This window comes from Xyrauchen texanus, chromosome 13 (genome assembly GCF_025860055.1).
Source record: "Xyrauchen texanus isolate HMW12.3.18 chromosome 13, RBS_HiC_50CHRs, whole genome shotgun sequence".
NCBI classification, from domain to species: domain Eukaryota; kingdom Metazoa; phylum Chordata; class Actinopteri; order Cypriniformes; family Catostomidae; genus Xyrauchen; species Xyrauchen texanus.
The window spans coordinates 5,234,707-5,251,552 of NC_068288.1; the positions used below are offsets into that span (position 1 = coordinate 5,234,707).

General features: G+C 38.4%; 1 protein-coding gene across 5 annotated transcripts in view; it reads right to left on the reverse strand.

Annotated features, from left to right (window-relative positions):
• LOC127653900 (trafficking kinesin-binding protein 2-like) overlaps positions 1–16,058 on the reverse strand; it is a 40,771-nt gene extending 24,713 nt beyond the window's left edge. For 3 of the 5 annotated variants that reach the window (XM_052140743.1, XM_052140744.1, XM_052140745.1), the window contains exons 1-3: positions 15,990–16,055; positions 3,784–3,974; positions 3,343–3,501 (exon numbers count right to left, since the gene is read on the reverse strand). In XM_052140743.1, coding sequence (XP_051996703.1) covers positions 3,343–3,501; positions 3,784–3,835 — 211 coding nt within the window. In that variant the 5' untranslated portion in view covers positions 3,836–3,974; positions 15,990–16,055. Of the gene's footprint in view, positions 1–983; positions 1,113–3,342; positions 3,502–3,783; positions 3,975–15,989 lie in introns of those variants that run through there. The other 2 variants (XM_052140746.1, XM_052140747.1) reach the window with 2 other exon arrangements.
• Positions 16,059–16,846: the final 788 nt, after the last annotated feature.

A 16,846-nucleotide genomic window follows, 5' to 3' on the forward strand; every position in this document is an offset into this window, starting at 1 on the left:
ATATTCACTGTAATAATAATAATCAAACTATCACAAGACAGCTGTTGAAAAATTTGGACAAATAAATGCAATGACATGTTGAAAAGTTCTATTTTCACTTGTTACATTTTAAGAATTTATTGATTAGATACCATTTTGATGATGAAATGAAATTAAACTTTAAAAGATGTTCTGGAAAGTTCTGGAAAATAATAATAATTAAAATATATATTAATTAAAAATAATTAAACTAGTGTGCTTATTTTTGCTGTGTCGGAAGTGGTATCAAGAACTGTGAAATTTCACTGGTATCGGTACCGACTACTGAAATTTTGGTACCATGACAACCCTACATACTTATATTATGGAATTTAAATAAGGGTTAGGTGGCATGATTAATTTCATAAATTTTATTAACAATTAATTCTAAAAGTAACTAAATGCACTAAATTAACATGTTAAATCGACATACCATGTTGTCATAAATGGTAATTTTTAAAACATTATCTGCGGGTGGGAGTTTGAAAGAACCCCCCCATGGCTACAGCAAAAAACATATTCTGAATGAAACACTGTGTTGAACATGTCATTTAGGACATGCCATGATCATTCAGTAATATCAGCACAACATGGGCGGTCACATATGACATCAGCACGAGTGTTTGGTCTCAGACGCTGAGAAACACGAGCCCTCACTTCCTGTACACACTGCTGGAAAAAAGCACACACTCCAACCAAAACTGGCACAAGTCAAAGAAAATGTTTAGCAATGCCATATTGCCACTAATACACATTCATAAGCACACAGAAATGCACGCGCGCACGCAGCACACACACACACACACACACACACACACACTCAGCACAAGTGTTCATCCAGCATGCTCAGTTTGTTGTAGATGACCTTCCATTTCCAGAAGTCCTGTACGCTCTGTAGCAACACCTCAGACAGTCACACAACGTCTATATCCTCGTTGCATGAACGAAACTTGCTATCGACTCACCTTCTGTAGCAAATTGATCATATAGCTCCTCACTGTGCATGTTTAACACTGGCATGATTGCTTCTATCTTCTCTCTTTTCTCTATTGATCCATCTGTCCCTATCGACTGTACTGTGAGCTGTACACAAGAGACCTGACCAGAGAATTCTTGTGCCCTTCCCAGGGTTGGGCATGGGCAAGCAAACACACACACACACACACGCACGCACGCTCTCTGTCTAGCATATGCAAGTCAGTGTTGGGGGAGTAAGTAGCAAGTAAGTATTCTAATGGATATTACATTTTAGAAGGTTTGGTCCAGGCTGGACTAGATTTGCTTACGCCTCTGCTGCAGAGCAAGTAAGAGACTTGCTCCTGCTAAAGGGTTACACAGACATGCTGAGAAACCAAAAAAATGGCTGGTCAAACCGAACACGTTCATGCATATAAAAAAAGCTAGACGCAGAGCAACGAATAGAACAAAACACAGGTGTATCGCGACACGTTTTTTTAACTGACATGGCATCTAACGAGATATGGTGCAAAAGTCAAAGACGTCTGGACATAAAAACATGGGTGTGAACAACCCCAAGACAGGACGCAGAGTCTAGACAAGTTGTGCTGAGGAGGAGGGTTTCTGTGAGAAAACTCTTGTAGCACTGTGCAGCGAGACCTGCTTACCAGCAAACGGGACAAGATATGCTTCTGCAGTGCCACGGGGCGCAACTGACATAGTTTTTCATTAAATTAGACCCAAATAATTATCAAAGAACATCGATTATTTACTCTAACCATCATTGGATGATATATTGTGTATCTTTCAAATAGCCTACACCAGGGTTTCCCATACAGGGTTTGTGAGAGAATATAGAGGTTACGTACGAAAATATTTCCATAATTTACTGATTTTTAAAAACATTGACAGATAATTCCAAATGTTGTCCTTCATTTGACAAATAAAAACAAAAACAAGAAAGAACAACTTAAGTCAACCTTATGATAATGGCTTTACATTAAAAAGTGGCATTATCTTTCCGTCAATCAGCTGCATAAGGGCACATACTCTCGCTCACTTTCTCACACAAACATACGCAGAGTTTACATCATTGATGTGTCGACTGCTGCAGGAAGCAATTTTTGTAATATTAATAACATTTTAATTATCGTGTCTAAATGTGTTTCTTATACCAACCTATCGATTTGCTTCAAATGACATCAATTGATCGACTGGAGTCGTGTGGATTACTTTTATGCTGCCTAAAAATGCCTTTTGGATGTCAAATAGCCAGCAGCCTGATGGCACCTGTTTACTTGCATTATAAGGACCTACAAAGCTTCAGCATTTTTCTAAAAATCTTCATTTGTGTTTTGCTAAAGAAAGACAGTCATACACATCTGGAAAGTTATCAGGGTAAGTGAATAATGAGAGAATTTTAATTTTTGATATAGCGCATGTGGAGGCTTCACGCCACCCACCGCGGCCTCCATACTCAACCAACACACCCCACCAAGAACGAACCACATTATAGCGACCACGAGGAGGTTACCCCATGTGACTCTACCCTCCCTAGCAACCAGGCCAATTTGGTTGCTTAGGAGACCTGGCTGGAATGACTCAGCACACCCTGGGATTCGAACTAGCAATCTCCAGGGGTGGTAGTCAGCGTCGTTACCACTGAGCTATGTGAGCTTTTGTGGGCAAGTTTACGCTGTTGCCTGATCTCCATAATTCCTTTGGTGAATGGGGCGCTAAACCAGCACAGAGAGCACATGCTAATAAATAGAGCATTTACGGGCGCAATCAATCCTTTGTGAATTCCACCATGTGTTCTGTCCACACCAGCGGAAGATTGCCCAATTGAGAACCGCTAACGGAACCGAAAGTCATGAAATTCCTCTGGTATTTTTTGGAATCGGTTCTGAATAAGAAGCATAAAACACACAACTAAGAGGTATGCCATAACATATTTATCAAATAAATTCTTTATTGTCTATGATTCTTGACATAAACTGTGTCTGTGAGAGCGGGATAAGGGGGATGTGGTGTTTGGCTGTAGCAGTGGGGGTACGTCTATCTGTAACAGGATTATATCTGTGGTTTTTCGAAAAACAAAGAAATAGCCTAGATTTAAGTTATTTAATGATTTCCACAATGTATTAATTTTTTTTTACAATTAAAGCACTTTTTAAGCACCACTTAGTAAAAAATAGCCCTAATGAATGACTGTACTTTGAAACAGAAGCTACAAGCTCTACTCAGAATTTAAAGCAACACGGACACACACTAAGTTTGAGAACTTGACACTGTGTTATCCTGACACTAATAGCAACCATACAGTTACGCACACATGTTTGGCTACACACACACAGGGTGACTCACTCATGTAGCGGAATGTTTCCTCTGCCAGCATGGGTGAGATGGCGCTGGTTTCCTCTGGAGAGCAGGAGGGTGAGATGACCCAGTCCTGACCCTCGTACAGATACAACGAATCTCCTCCACATGCATTTAAACTGCTGTCACACACCTTACTGCCCTCATCTACAGGAGAGACACACATACAGACAAAAGAAGAAAATGTAACTTCAATGAGAGGTTTAGTGGGTCAGAAAAGATAAATTACCAATTTTGTTCAACAACCACAGGCTGGTAATATGTGGTTGCAAGCTTTAATTATGCAGCCAAGCAACGCCATCTGCTGTCCATTTAAGTTATAATAATTTTAAATTTGGCTCAAATTGCTCTGTAACATTATTTCTAGTTGGGTGAATATCTAACTATGATTTGACTTTCTCTTTCTGAGACTCTCTCTCAGACACACACCTATTCCCGCAGCAGTTTCCTTCACCACGCTCATGGGCTTCACCTCGAACATTCTGATTGGTCAGCTGGGCGAATGAGGATGGGGCTCCTCACTCATACCCAAACTGCACGAGCAGAAGACATAAGACTGATGATGTCACATCCTGTTTTGCATCAAAACACCACAGAGATGTATGGACTCCAGATTCTACCTTTAATACACAAAATACACTGTTATTTTGACAAAAAGTTGTGCAAGTGTCATCCAAGGCCAGCAGAAAAGCATGCTTTTAGCATACCCATCCCCCAAAAATCTCTCTCTCACAAAGTCTCTGACATTTCAGCTCTGCCGGTCAGTTTTTCCTCCAGCTGTTTGGCAGATTAACCCTGAACTGCACACGGCACTGAATGTTCATTTGAGTATGCTTAAGCGAGTGTGTGTGTGTATGTATGTATGTGAGTGATAGAGAACATTTAATCCTTAATGTAATGTTTGTGATTTTCGCTTAGAAGAGTGAAATAAATTCTGAAGTGTTTTTTATATATATATATATATATATATATATATATATATATATATATAATGTATATTATAGACAGCACTTGTGGTATAATGTTGATTACCACAAAAAAATGTATTCTTAAAAATAAAAAGCAAAAGTCGAGATTACATGGAGGCACTTACAATGGATGTGAATGGGGCCAATCCGTAACGTTAAAATACTCACGGTTTCAAAATTATAGTCACAAGACATAAAACAAAATGTGTGTTCAAATCACTTACTAACCTTTAATGTGTAAAGTTATATCCAATTTTACAACTTCGTTGCCATGACGACGTAACACTGTTAACCCAGTAATCCTACAAATATTTCGATTAACAAAAAATTTCACTTCAGTTCAAATAATAGAACATTTCTACCTTTAAACCTTCCAAAAACTGTCCCCATTCACTTCTATTGTAAAAGCCTTGCTGTAAACTTGAGGGATCAGTCGAATCTAATACTTGTGGTAATCCAACATTACGCCACAAAGGCTGTCGATTTAATTTAACTTGTGTAAAGCTGTTCAATGGAAAGGAGGAGGTGAGAACCGTCTTGGCGATATAAATAATAGTTTTAATGATTAACTTAAACAATTGAAAACAACACACACGACGGACATATCCGTAAACAATCTCTCTCTCCCACACCATCCTCCGCAGTCAGCCTTTATCCCTCTTGGAGGCTTGATTAGCCTGATAAGGGACCGGGTGTGTAGAATCACGACCCGGCCCTGCCCTCCGCCCTGCCACATTTGTGTTGAACCCGGAATACTCCTTTAAGATGCTTAGAATTTTCCTGTAATATTAATAATGACAGAAAATTGCTAATACCAAGTTACCACAGATTTATTTATATTTTATCCCCTTTTCTCCCAATTTGGAATGCCCAATCCCCACTACTTAGTAGGTCCTCGTGGTCACTCACCTCAATCAAAAAATTGACAAGTCTCACGCCCGTTTCACACATACTCCGTTTGCAGTGCGTATGCGGTGCGTATAGGGTACAGGAGCAGCACGCGCTATAGTGCTTACACATATGCTGCATTTGCAGTGCGCTACTGATCCGCAGTTTCTGTGTGCCACAAAATCAAAAATGTGTAAGTAATTTTGATTTTAAACCCAAACGTTAACTTTGAGATTGTTAAGGCATTGAAACAGAATGAAAATTCATTTTAATCATTGTGATTCTTTGTTTTACATGTAGTTCGAGTTGTTGACAGAAGAAAAGCTATCGTGCTATATCTGTTGCTAATAAGGAGAAGAATGAGTCGCATTTGGGTTCACTGTTCACTTAGGGTACAAAAATCATACATGATGGCATTTTGCAACTTTTGGGACTATAATCATACTTTTTTGTTTTTCTTGACCCTGTAATTTAGTAACTGTAGAACACATTAACTGTAATTATGCGTTATATGATGAAACTGTTACAGTTTCTTGTCAATCTATGTCTATTTTAATGTGAACAATGCGCTGTCACTTTAATTCAGTGCAGTGCAGCACAGCAAAAATAGACTCGGTCCGTAAACTATCGCTGCACTGCTGTATACGCACCGCAACTGGAACGGATCGACGGACTGCATCCGCGTGCAGTGTAAAAGCTCTAACCTGTTAACATGGGTACGGAAAAAAATATGCACCGCATACGCACTGCAAACGGAGTATGTGCGAAACGGGCGTCAGTTGACAGTCAATCCGCGCATCGTCACAGCATGTGGAGGCTCATGCTATTCTCTGCGAACTATGCACAATTTAACACGAACCCCATTGGGAGCGAGAAGCCCTAATCGCGACCACGAGGAGGTTACCCCATGTGACTCCATCCTCCCTAGCAACCAGGCCAATTTGGTTGCTTAATGGACCTGGCTGGAGTCACTCAGCACACCCTGGATTTGAACTTGTGACTTCAGGGTTGGTGGTAAGCATCAATACACGCTGAGATACCCAGGCCACAGAATTATAGTAACAGTTGATGTAATAACAGTATTATTGTGGCGGAAACTGATGTTACCATGGTAGAACTTTTGTAAGGGGCTGCAGACGTATGTATAATGAAACATAATGCAGATGATTTAACCTTGGCATGCATTTGTGAAATGTTCTAACTGTACCGCTAACAAAAGTAAAAGTGAATTTAGTCTGCATAGCTTGCGTTTTTGACGATAAGTTATGATATGTGATGTTTACCAAAGTATACTGTAAACCTTTATGTTGTCAATACTGGAAAAATCAAGTTGCCTTAATCAAATATTACTTGAAATGTACATTTTTGGGCTTACAACTCAAATATCTAAGTTGAACTTAGTTTTCTTAAAAACCCATAGACTTCAGATGTTAAGTGTTAATAACTCAAACTATTGTGTACAAAACTGAGGCTATGAGAAAAACCCACAATGCCTCGTGCTTGAATTATTTAATTATGTTTCCTAAGTTTTTAGCTCTTTTGCAGTATTATTAAATTGTTTTGTTACAAATGCTTGGTTTGTGGGATGTCATCATTAGGGTGATATGTGTCCCATATGGTCAAGTTGGACCCCGTTAACTCTATTGCAGTTCTCCTTGTCCATGTGCAACTGAAGTACAGGCATATGCATTTCTGTGGAGAAATAGGTTTTAAGGAAAATTATTAATCTAGAATAAGTTATAATCTTCTTTATTTAAGAGGTGTTATTGTATGACCTAAATTTTTGTCAATTTAATAAAAATTATTGTATAAGTCTTAACTTAAATAGTTAAGTTAATTATAAATGATCACCAACAAAATTGAAATAAATTACACGTTTTGGAGACTCAATTCAATTGAGGCTGCATGTTTACTCAATCAATTGAAGAGTCAACTTGTTAGGGTTTTATGTGCAAGCACTTATTACTACACAGAGTATTCTGATCTTATCCATTATTTCCATGCACATTTTCCAACTCCAAACCATAAACTTGAATGCTTATTGGATTCAATCATTTCCAGGTGGTATGTATGTGTGTAAAGAGGGAGGGTGTGGCAAAAGTGACTAACACATATCAAGGTGTGCCTAATTATTAGGCAACCTCATTACCACAGGTAAAATGGGACAAAAATTAATTTAACTGACACTGAAAAGTCAAATTTTTTTTAATGCGTTTTAGACAGATGCAACACTCTTGAACTAGCTAAACTATTGAGGTGTGACCACTGGACATGCGAATTGTAACCCGGGGTGCAAATTAAATGCAAAAGACTTGAGAAGAATTAAATCAGAAGCTAACTGGAACCCATTATCCTCCAGTGCCACCATATTCCAGAACGGCAACCTACTTGGGAGTGTCCACAAGTACAAGGTGTCAAGTGCTCAGAGACATGGCCAAGGTCAAGAAGGCTGAAACACAACCACCACTGAATAAGATTCACAAGTTGAAGCATCAAGATTGGGTAAAGAAATACCCGAAGACAGATTTTTCAAAGGTTTTAAGGACAGATGAAATGAAAGTGACTCTTGATGTACCAGATGGATGGATCACTAATGGACACAGGGCAACACTTCCAAGTCAGGCACCAGCAAAGTGGAGGGGTACTGGTATGGGCTGATATCATTAAGAATGAGGTAGTTGGACCTTTTCGAGTTGAATGGACTGAATCTCAAAACCCAAACCTACTCCCAGTTTCTTGAAAGTATTTTCTTCAAGCAGTGGTACAGGAAGAAGTCCTCAGCATTCAAGAAGTCCATGATCTTTATGCAGGACAATGATCCATCAACTGCATCCAAGTACTCCACTGCTTGGCTAGCTCAAAGATGCCAAAATAATGTTTTGGGCCCTTCCTTACCTGACTTAAATCTTACTGAAAACTTGTGAACCCTTCTCAACTATGAGATTTACAGTGAGGAAAGACAATACACCCCTTTGAACAGAATTTGGGAGGCTGTGGTTGCTGTTTCAGCGGAAGTTGATTGTGAACAGATCAAGGAACCGAGACTCCATAGATGGAAGGCTCTTGGCCATTATTGAAAAGGGTGGCTATACTGGTCACTGAATATTTTTGAAAGGCCAAAAATTGTACTTAATTGTCATTTTGTGTTACTTGTCTGTTGCACCTACTCTAACAATTAAGAATAAACAATTGAGTTGGGAGAAATAATTTTTGTGCACACTAATAGTAGCCTAATATTTGTGCACGAAGTGTATAATTATTATTGTTTGTTACTAAACTTTGGCACATATCTTGTGCATAGTTTATGCTTGTATTAATGTTCTTGTCAAATTATATGAAACATTAAAAGAATGTTCTATCTGTCACGTAATTCAAAACAACCGGCCATGAACAACCAATAGAGCTATTTACAATCTTCCTCTTTTTGTCTTTCTTCAGGAAGTTATTATTTTAGGGAAATGCAAAGACTGTATTGACCAAATCTGACCAGACTATGATACAAAATCCTGTGTGCAAAAGTCACCAGTACACAATGACAATTCCATCTATCCATGACTCTAAACACATTGAAAAATTCCAAAATTAAAGCACCACAAAAAGACAATTGAATATATGAATCAGTCATTTTGTCATGGACACTTGAAGACGTGACCCAAAAGTAAACTTGTCAGGGTGTGGTTGTGTATTTAGTTTAAACGTTTCTCTGCCTCTAAATTGGCATGAATCCAAACAGTTAAAGCAATATTTGTTCAAGTGTCAGATAATTTCTGTTCCGGACATTAATGCAGAACTTATGACAGATGGCACTGAGATTAAACCAAAGTGACTTTCAGCAAATTCAACATGCTCCATCTAAATGCCACCAGTTATAAATGGTAAAACTTATTTCATATATTCGAAGTCTGTTGCTTTCTGTTTGCACTGATGAACGAGTAGAAATGTCTGTATACCTACATTTGCAAGATGTCAATTTTCATATATATATATATATATATATACCAGAGGTGTAGTGGTAAAAAAACAGGTGGGTAAACTATAAATTCTGGTGGACCACGACGCGGTCACCCGGTAAGGTGGGCCACTGCCTACCGGTGTATGTGTATCCTGATGACATCGCTATAGGCTATCATTTGATGGTACTACCAAGGGTATCACTGGTTGTTCCCTCATCATAGGTCACACAATCACCATTCAATTCATACATTAATCTAAGTTCTTGTTAAAGAGACCCAAGAAGGAATAATATGGTTGAAATCTATAAAGTTTACTAAATGACAAAACAGAGAGAACAAAAATATTTAAGAGAGATAGAGAGGGAGGCTTATATCCAGGGCTTCCAATGCAATACACTTGTACATAATGATTAGGGATTTGGGATTATTTTCATAGTCGATTAATCTGTTGAATATTTTCTCAATTAATCAATTATTTGTTTGGTCTATAATATGTTAGAACAATGTGGATCAGTGTTTCCCAAAAGCCCAGGAGGATGACGTCCTCAAATGTCTCGTTTTGTCCACAACTCAAAGATATTCAGTTTACTGTCACAGAGGAGAGAAGACACTAGAACATATTCACATTTAACAAGCTGGAATCAAAGAATTTTTTACTTTTGTCTTAAAAAATGACTCAACCCGACTAATTGATTATCAAAATAGTTTAGATAGTAAAATAGTGCAGATTAACGACAGAAGAATGAATCTGGTGCCACATATTTAAATCCTGCTGATTGGTCAACACTGACAGTAATGCAGCCAGGGTTCCCCATACGTTCATTTATTTGTGGCGGCCGGCCACAATATCAACGCTGACCGCCACACATTGATTTTCGATTTATTTTTTACTAAGCCTATTTAAAATCGTATTTGATTGCAGAGAACCGTAGCGCATTCGCGCAGCACTAGGCTACCTCTCTCTCTCTCTCTCTCTCTCTCTCTCTCTCTCTCTCAACACCGCTGCATAAATCTGTCCAACACAGCACTGTCAGTTATTACTTATTAGCCAGCATGCAAGGAGCCTAGCTAATAAGGAGAGCTAAGTTATTGTTAGAATACAGCTGGATTTTTGAGGTCAGCACGCTGTATATAGCTGGTAGTAGTCAATATCGATGCACGCGCATGGGAAACACTGGCAGCAGCGCATTATGAAAGACTTCGTCTTAGGTTTAACAACCTATGAAACTAATAATGAACAATATGAAACTAAAACGACATAAGCTTAATTTAAAATGGCTTAAGAACTATCTATTTAGAGGTGGATAAACGCAATTTAGAGGTGGATAAACCCACCTTGGAGGTGGCTAAACGCTATTTCCGAATTTTGGGAGGTGCGTAAACGGCGTTTACGTGCGTTTAGCCTCCACTACATCCCTGATATACACTCACCTAAAGGATTATTAGGAACACCATACTAATACTGTGTTTGACCCCCTTTCGCCTTCAGAACTGCCTTAATTCTACGTGGCATTGATTCAACAAGGTGCTGAAAGCATTCTTTAGAAATGTTGGCCCATATTGATAGGATAGCATCTTGCAGTTGATGGAGATTTGTGGGATGCACATCCAGGGCACGAAGCTCCCGTTCCACCACATCCCAAAGATGCTCTATTGGGTTGAGATCTGGTGACTGTGGGGGCCATTTTAGTACAGTGAACTCATTGTCATGTTCAAGAAACCAATTTGAAATGATTCGAGCTTTGTGACATGGTGCATTATCCTGCTGGAAGTAGCCATCAGAGGATGGGTACATGGTGGTCATAAAGGGATGGACATGGTCAGAAACAATGCTCAGGTAGGCCGTGGCATTTAAACGATGCCCAATTGGCACTAAGGGGCCTAAAGTGTGCCAAGAAAACATCCCCACATCATTACACCACCACCACCAGCCTGCACAGCGGTAACAAGGCATGATGGATCCATGTTCTCATTCTGTTTACGCCAAATTCTGACTCTACCATCTGAATGTCTCAACAGAAATCGAGACTCATCAGACCAGGCAACATTTTTCCAGTCTTCAACTGTCCAATTTTGGTGAGCTCTTGCAAATTGTAGCCTCTTTTTCCTATTTGTAGTGGAGATGAGTGGTACCCGGTGGGGTCTTCTGCTGTTGTAGCCCATCCGCCTCAAGGTTGTGCGTGTTGTGGCTTCACAAATGCTTGCTGCATACCTCGGTTGTAACGAGTGGTTATTTCAGGCAAAGTTGCTCTTCTATCAGCTTGAATCAGTCGGCCCATTCTCCTCTGACCTCTAGCATCAACAAGGCATTTTCACCCACAGGACTGCCGCATACTGGATGTTTTTCCCTTTTCACACAATTCTTTGTAAACCCTAGAAATGGTTGTGCATGAAAATCCCAGTAACTGAGCAGATTGTGAAATACTCAGACTGACCCGTCTGGCACCAACAACCATGCCACACTCAGAATTGCTTAAATCACCTTTCTTTCCCATTCTGACATTCAGTTTGGCATTCAGGAGATTGTCTTGACCAGGACCACACCCCTAAATGCATTGAAGCAACTGCCATGTGATTGGTTGATTAGATAATTGCATTAATGAGAAATTGAACAGGTGTTCCTAATAATCCTTTAGGTGAGTGTATATATACATATACATACACACAAACACTGGTGGCTAAAAGTTTGCAATAATGTACAGATTTTGCTGTTTCGGAAGGAAACTGGTCCTTTAATTCACCAAAGTGCCACTCAACTGATCACAAAGTATAGTCGGGACATTACTGATGTAAAAAAACAGCACCATCACTATTTGAAAAAAAGTGATTTTTGATCAAATCTAGACAGGCCCCAACCTTATCCTTGAGTAATCATGCTAAATTGCTAATTTGGTACTAATAAAATCACTTGCCATTATAACAAACTCAATTGAACGCTATTTGGTTCGTTAAATAAAGCTTAACATTGTCTTTGTGTTTGTTTTTGAGTTGCCACATGCAGTATGCAATAGACTGGCATGTCTTAAGGCCAATATTAGGACAAAAATGGCAAGTGGTTTTTGCATTATTATAGCAACAACAGGAGTTTTCTAAGTTTAAATTAGGCTGCTGGAGCATTCAGTGTTGGATCAAGTTTTGAAAAGTATTGCTGCTTTCCATTCAACTCGGAAAGTTGGATTTGACAACTTCCTACTAGGGTAAGTCCAATGGCATGCATCTTGAAGTCAGAATTACAACTTGTAGGCTCGTGCAGAAATTCTCAACTCCGATTTCGCCGAGATGCAGGTGCATGATGTCACACAAACATGTTGACACTCAGGGACAGGGCCGGCCCGTGGCATAGGCGGAATAGGCAAATGCTAGGGGCGCCGCCCACCCCTTGGGGCGCCTGAGCGTCCAAAGGAGTGTAACTTTAATACTACAGATAATAAAAAAAATAAACAAATAAAAAAATAATTATATATATATATATATATATATATAAAAAAGCGATCATCCCACAAAAACATAACTACATTGCTTTCCCGATCCACCCCGGTCCGAGTGACGTATCAATCTCCCCCCCGCACAGCTGCACTTAAAGACATCCATTACGTGTTTGATATTGTGACGGATGGCCGAATTCACAGATAAATTATCATTATGTCAAAAAGACCGAAGCCCTCTGGTGCCCAGGGAAGAAAAAAAAAGAAGAGGAAGAAAAACAGGATAAAGATAGAGGTAATGAATGTGATGTATCTGTTTATCTATGTTGCATTATGCATAAGTTAGCAGTTAGTTCGACGATCGATGCTAGTAACGTTTGCTAATTTGAAATAGCTTATCATGACAGTTAGTTGAACTTGTGCACTATTTTATGGTATTTTTATTTGAATTGGCTAAATTAGTAATGTGTAGTTAGTAGGACATTGCTACCATCTAACTGTTACTGGAAAACAAACACTTTCAAAATAAATTTTTGAAAATGTAACTACTGTATGTATGCTAGAGAAGTGCACAATACAGTTTTGTGCATGAATACCAGATGTAATTATTCTTGCTGTTTGTGTGTTTAATTGTAGTATTTAGTATTTGATTTGAATTCAACCTCTAATAAATGCATAAAAAGAGCACACATGCGTTATAGCTCGCAACCACATCACAAATCGAGAATCCATAATATCTTTCTTTATATTTAAAACATTTTCAGACCTTTTTTTCCTAATAAAATTGAATTGGTGTTATCTTTTGAACTCTTGGCATGAAAACAAACATGAGGTTTCAAATGATATATAGTTTGTCAATATTACTTTAGGTTTTTATTAAGATATTATTGTTGTTAAATTTGGAGTGCTCCTCAACTTTCCCAACATGTCCAAAGAAGAGTTGGTAGAGCACTGTCAGACCCTGAGCACAGCTTTAAGTCATGATGGACAGCCAGATATTGATGGCAGGGAACTTGTATTGGAAATGCAAAACTTTCCACATCTGCCATCAAAAAACATGACAAACATTGAGCTCCTGACTTTCCTGCACAAGAAGCTGCTAACGGAAATTTACCCCAATATGTGGGTTGCTCTGAGAATCTCTGCCACTCTACCCGTTACCGTCGCTGCTGCTGAAAGGAGCTTCTCTAAGCTCAAACTGATTAAAAACTACCTGAGATCTACACTGGCTCAAGAACGTCTCAGTGGAGTTTCAGTCATTAGCATAAATCATGTGGTCTCCCAACAGCTGTCTTATGATGATATCATAGATGACTTTGCTGCTAGAAAGGCAAGGAGAGTAAGGCTGTAGAACATTTGCTAAATTTTGCATTCCAGTTTGAGTATAGTTATTTTTTTGTGTATCTTTTTGTTTCTGTATTTTTTTCCCCGCAATAATCTTATAATATAAATGTATTTATATTATATTTATAATTTAGTTGTGTGTGTGTGTGTTTGTTTCCAAAATATTTTCAAAATAAAGAAAAAACAAGACAAAGCTGTGCAGTTTGTTTCTGTGTGAGTGTATGAACACAATGATCAGTGGTGGAATTGTCTGTGATTCCAGGTGCACCAGGTGAAATCTTGCCTAGGGCAGCAAATTGGCCAGGGCCGGCCCTGCTCAGGGAGATATACAAAGTAAGTGATAAACATTCACTTTAATAAGTAATATCGATAAATTAATTTGTTTCCACATGACATGATATTAAAGCTTGTTTAACAAACGCCTGCAGAAACAGGTGTATAAAACATAATTTTTTTGATAATCGTACACCTGAAGCACAAATGCTAGCGCTGCAGCATTGTTTATCAGTTGGGTTGCTAGGAGACATCTCTAATGACTCAAGCCCCTGCTAAGCTAACGGGAGCGTTGCAGTTTTGTTTCGTTAAACATCATCTTCCGAATATCAGGGAAGGGAATGCATTTATTGTCATAGATATGAAGTAGGAATATCCAATATCCAACTCGAATGGAACGAAGGATAACCATGTACCCTTAACGAAACAAAACTTTTTGCAAGCAACATTAAAATCACAAAAATTATTAGCTGGATTTTTCCAGGTTGGTAGATTCATATGAAAAATTATGATTTTTTAATGTCTGTTCGGGAGACGTTAATTTCACAAAACAGTCACGTGCAGTTAAAATTAGGCTTGCTTGAGCCTTAAGTGTCATTTCAAGTTCTGTCTTTCGTGCGTAGATGTGTTTTTAAAATGTCAATTGGTATTATTAGTTAGCTGCGAAATAATGTATGATGCCCAAAGGCATAGGGTGTCTTATTCATAGAGAAACTGTGTTTTCTTAATGCATCAATCACACGGAAGGCCTAGACTTTAAATGCATGGCCTGCCACTGATATACTGTATATTACAACTAGAGATCTACTGATATTGGTTTTTAATAGCCGATATGATGCTGATTATTTTGGTGTTTAAGTGTCGGATAACGATGTGCAAAACTGCTTTTTAATTCTTGTTTTATTTCTGCTTTCAAGCACAGTAATGACTACTATTTATCATTAACCTCTGGTGAACCGTTCAAAGAAGTATACAAATAAATTATTTGACAAGTTTTAGTTGCAATATACACTTGTTCAAAGCACCTCAATTATTATTAAAAAATTTAATTATTTTGTGTCCAACTTATGGGTAAACCCATATTAAAGAATCGATGATCAATTTAGTGGGAAAGTGTAAATAACTACAACACGTTTTCCATTTGGACAAAAAAAATCACGCCTAGTACTGGGACAGTAAAAGATTATTGTCTTGAGTTTTAAGTGTAAATTAATACTGTTCATAAAACAAATCGAAATTTATAAATCAATCTCATGTCCTTGGTGCTGATGAGCAGATTAATTATTTATGAACCGAGAACAAATAATCCCAGAGTTGTATCACAGATGATCATTACTGTTTAAGACTTATATGATGAGAATAAATAACATTTATCGACAACAGAACAAAAATACAAAACCAAACGCCGCACAGAGATGGCCTGTATGATGCACTGATGAGAAACAATCAGTTTGACAGCAGATTATGGCAGTTTTCATAAAACCTGCTGCCTCAAACCTTAAATCAGATGACCCAGCTCTTTAAACGATCATATAGGATTATAACACAATCAAAACATACACCTAAACCTCCCATCAGAAGCATGTACATAAAAATTAATTTGTTGTATATGTGTACTGAAACCCAATGAACAAGAGCTAATCACCAAACGATTGACCAAACAGTCAATCGCGCATATCGGTAATTTTTAACCGCTGTGACCTGTCAGATTTACCCATTCGACCACAATACACACATAGTAAAGCATGAGTTCTAATACAGGTTGAAATCGCTCTCTTTTTTACCTTCAGTTCACTTTAAATCCGTTTTCTGAGCGCAACTGGCACATGCGGCTGCTGTCACTTCGAGCGTATGAGACAATAGAGAGAAGCGCGAGGAGGAGGGAGGGGCATTTAGGGCAGCGTTTGGGGCAGCAATGGCGTCAGAGATACTGAATGACGTCATTTATAACGCGACATTTCACTAATAAAAGTTGGTTTAAAAAATGTAGATGTTGTGCAGTAAAATTAATGTATTTTTTGTTGTTGCGATTAACATTTTTATTGATTAATCTATTAAATAAAGAACAGCAAAACATATACATACAGAATCAATATTTAACCCTCACTAAAAGTTAAACCAAACTTTGAAAGGATCTCAACACTCTGCACTCATATAGGTCACCAAGCGTAGTAACCCCCCTCCCAATCCACTCTGACCAGCAAAAAGCGGACTTGTTGATACATAATTTGGGGTTCAGCCATATGCTCAAGGCAACGTTTAAAAAACTGTCCAAATTAAATACTCTGTCCACTCTTGTCCAAATCACATGCAAATGTGAAAATGGGTGTGACTTAACTTCTCTGGTTAGTTTGATAGAAAGGCTTTGCAATGGCAAAATTCCTGTTCAATAGAAAACCAGGGATGGGCTTTCTCAGGTGGAAGCGACCAATGAGCCAAATGCCTGAGACCGAAGTAATAAAAATAAAACAAAATCTTGTGTAGGCCTAGCCTAAATTTGTCAATCGGCCTATGTAATTTGTTGAAATGTAGTCTGGGACGTTTACATTCCAAATGAAGGACTTCACTGTGCTATCAAATTGCTTGAAATAAGAGAGGGGGACATCTATAGGGAGTGACTGTAGCAGGTAGTTGGAATACA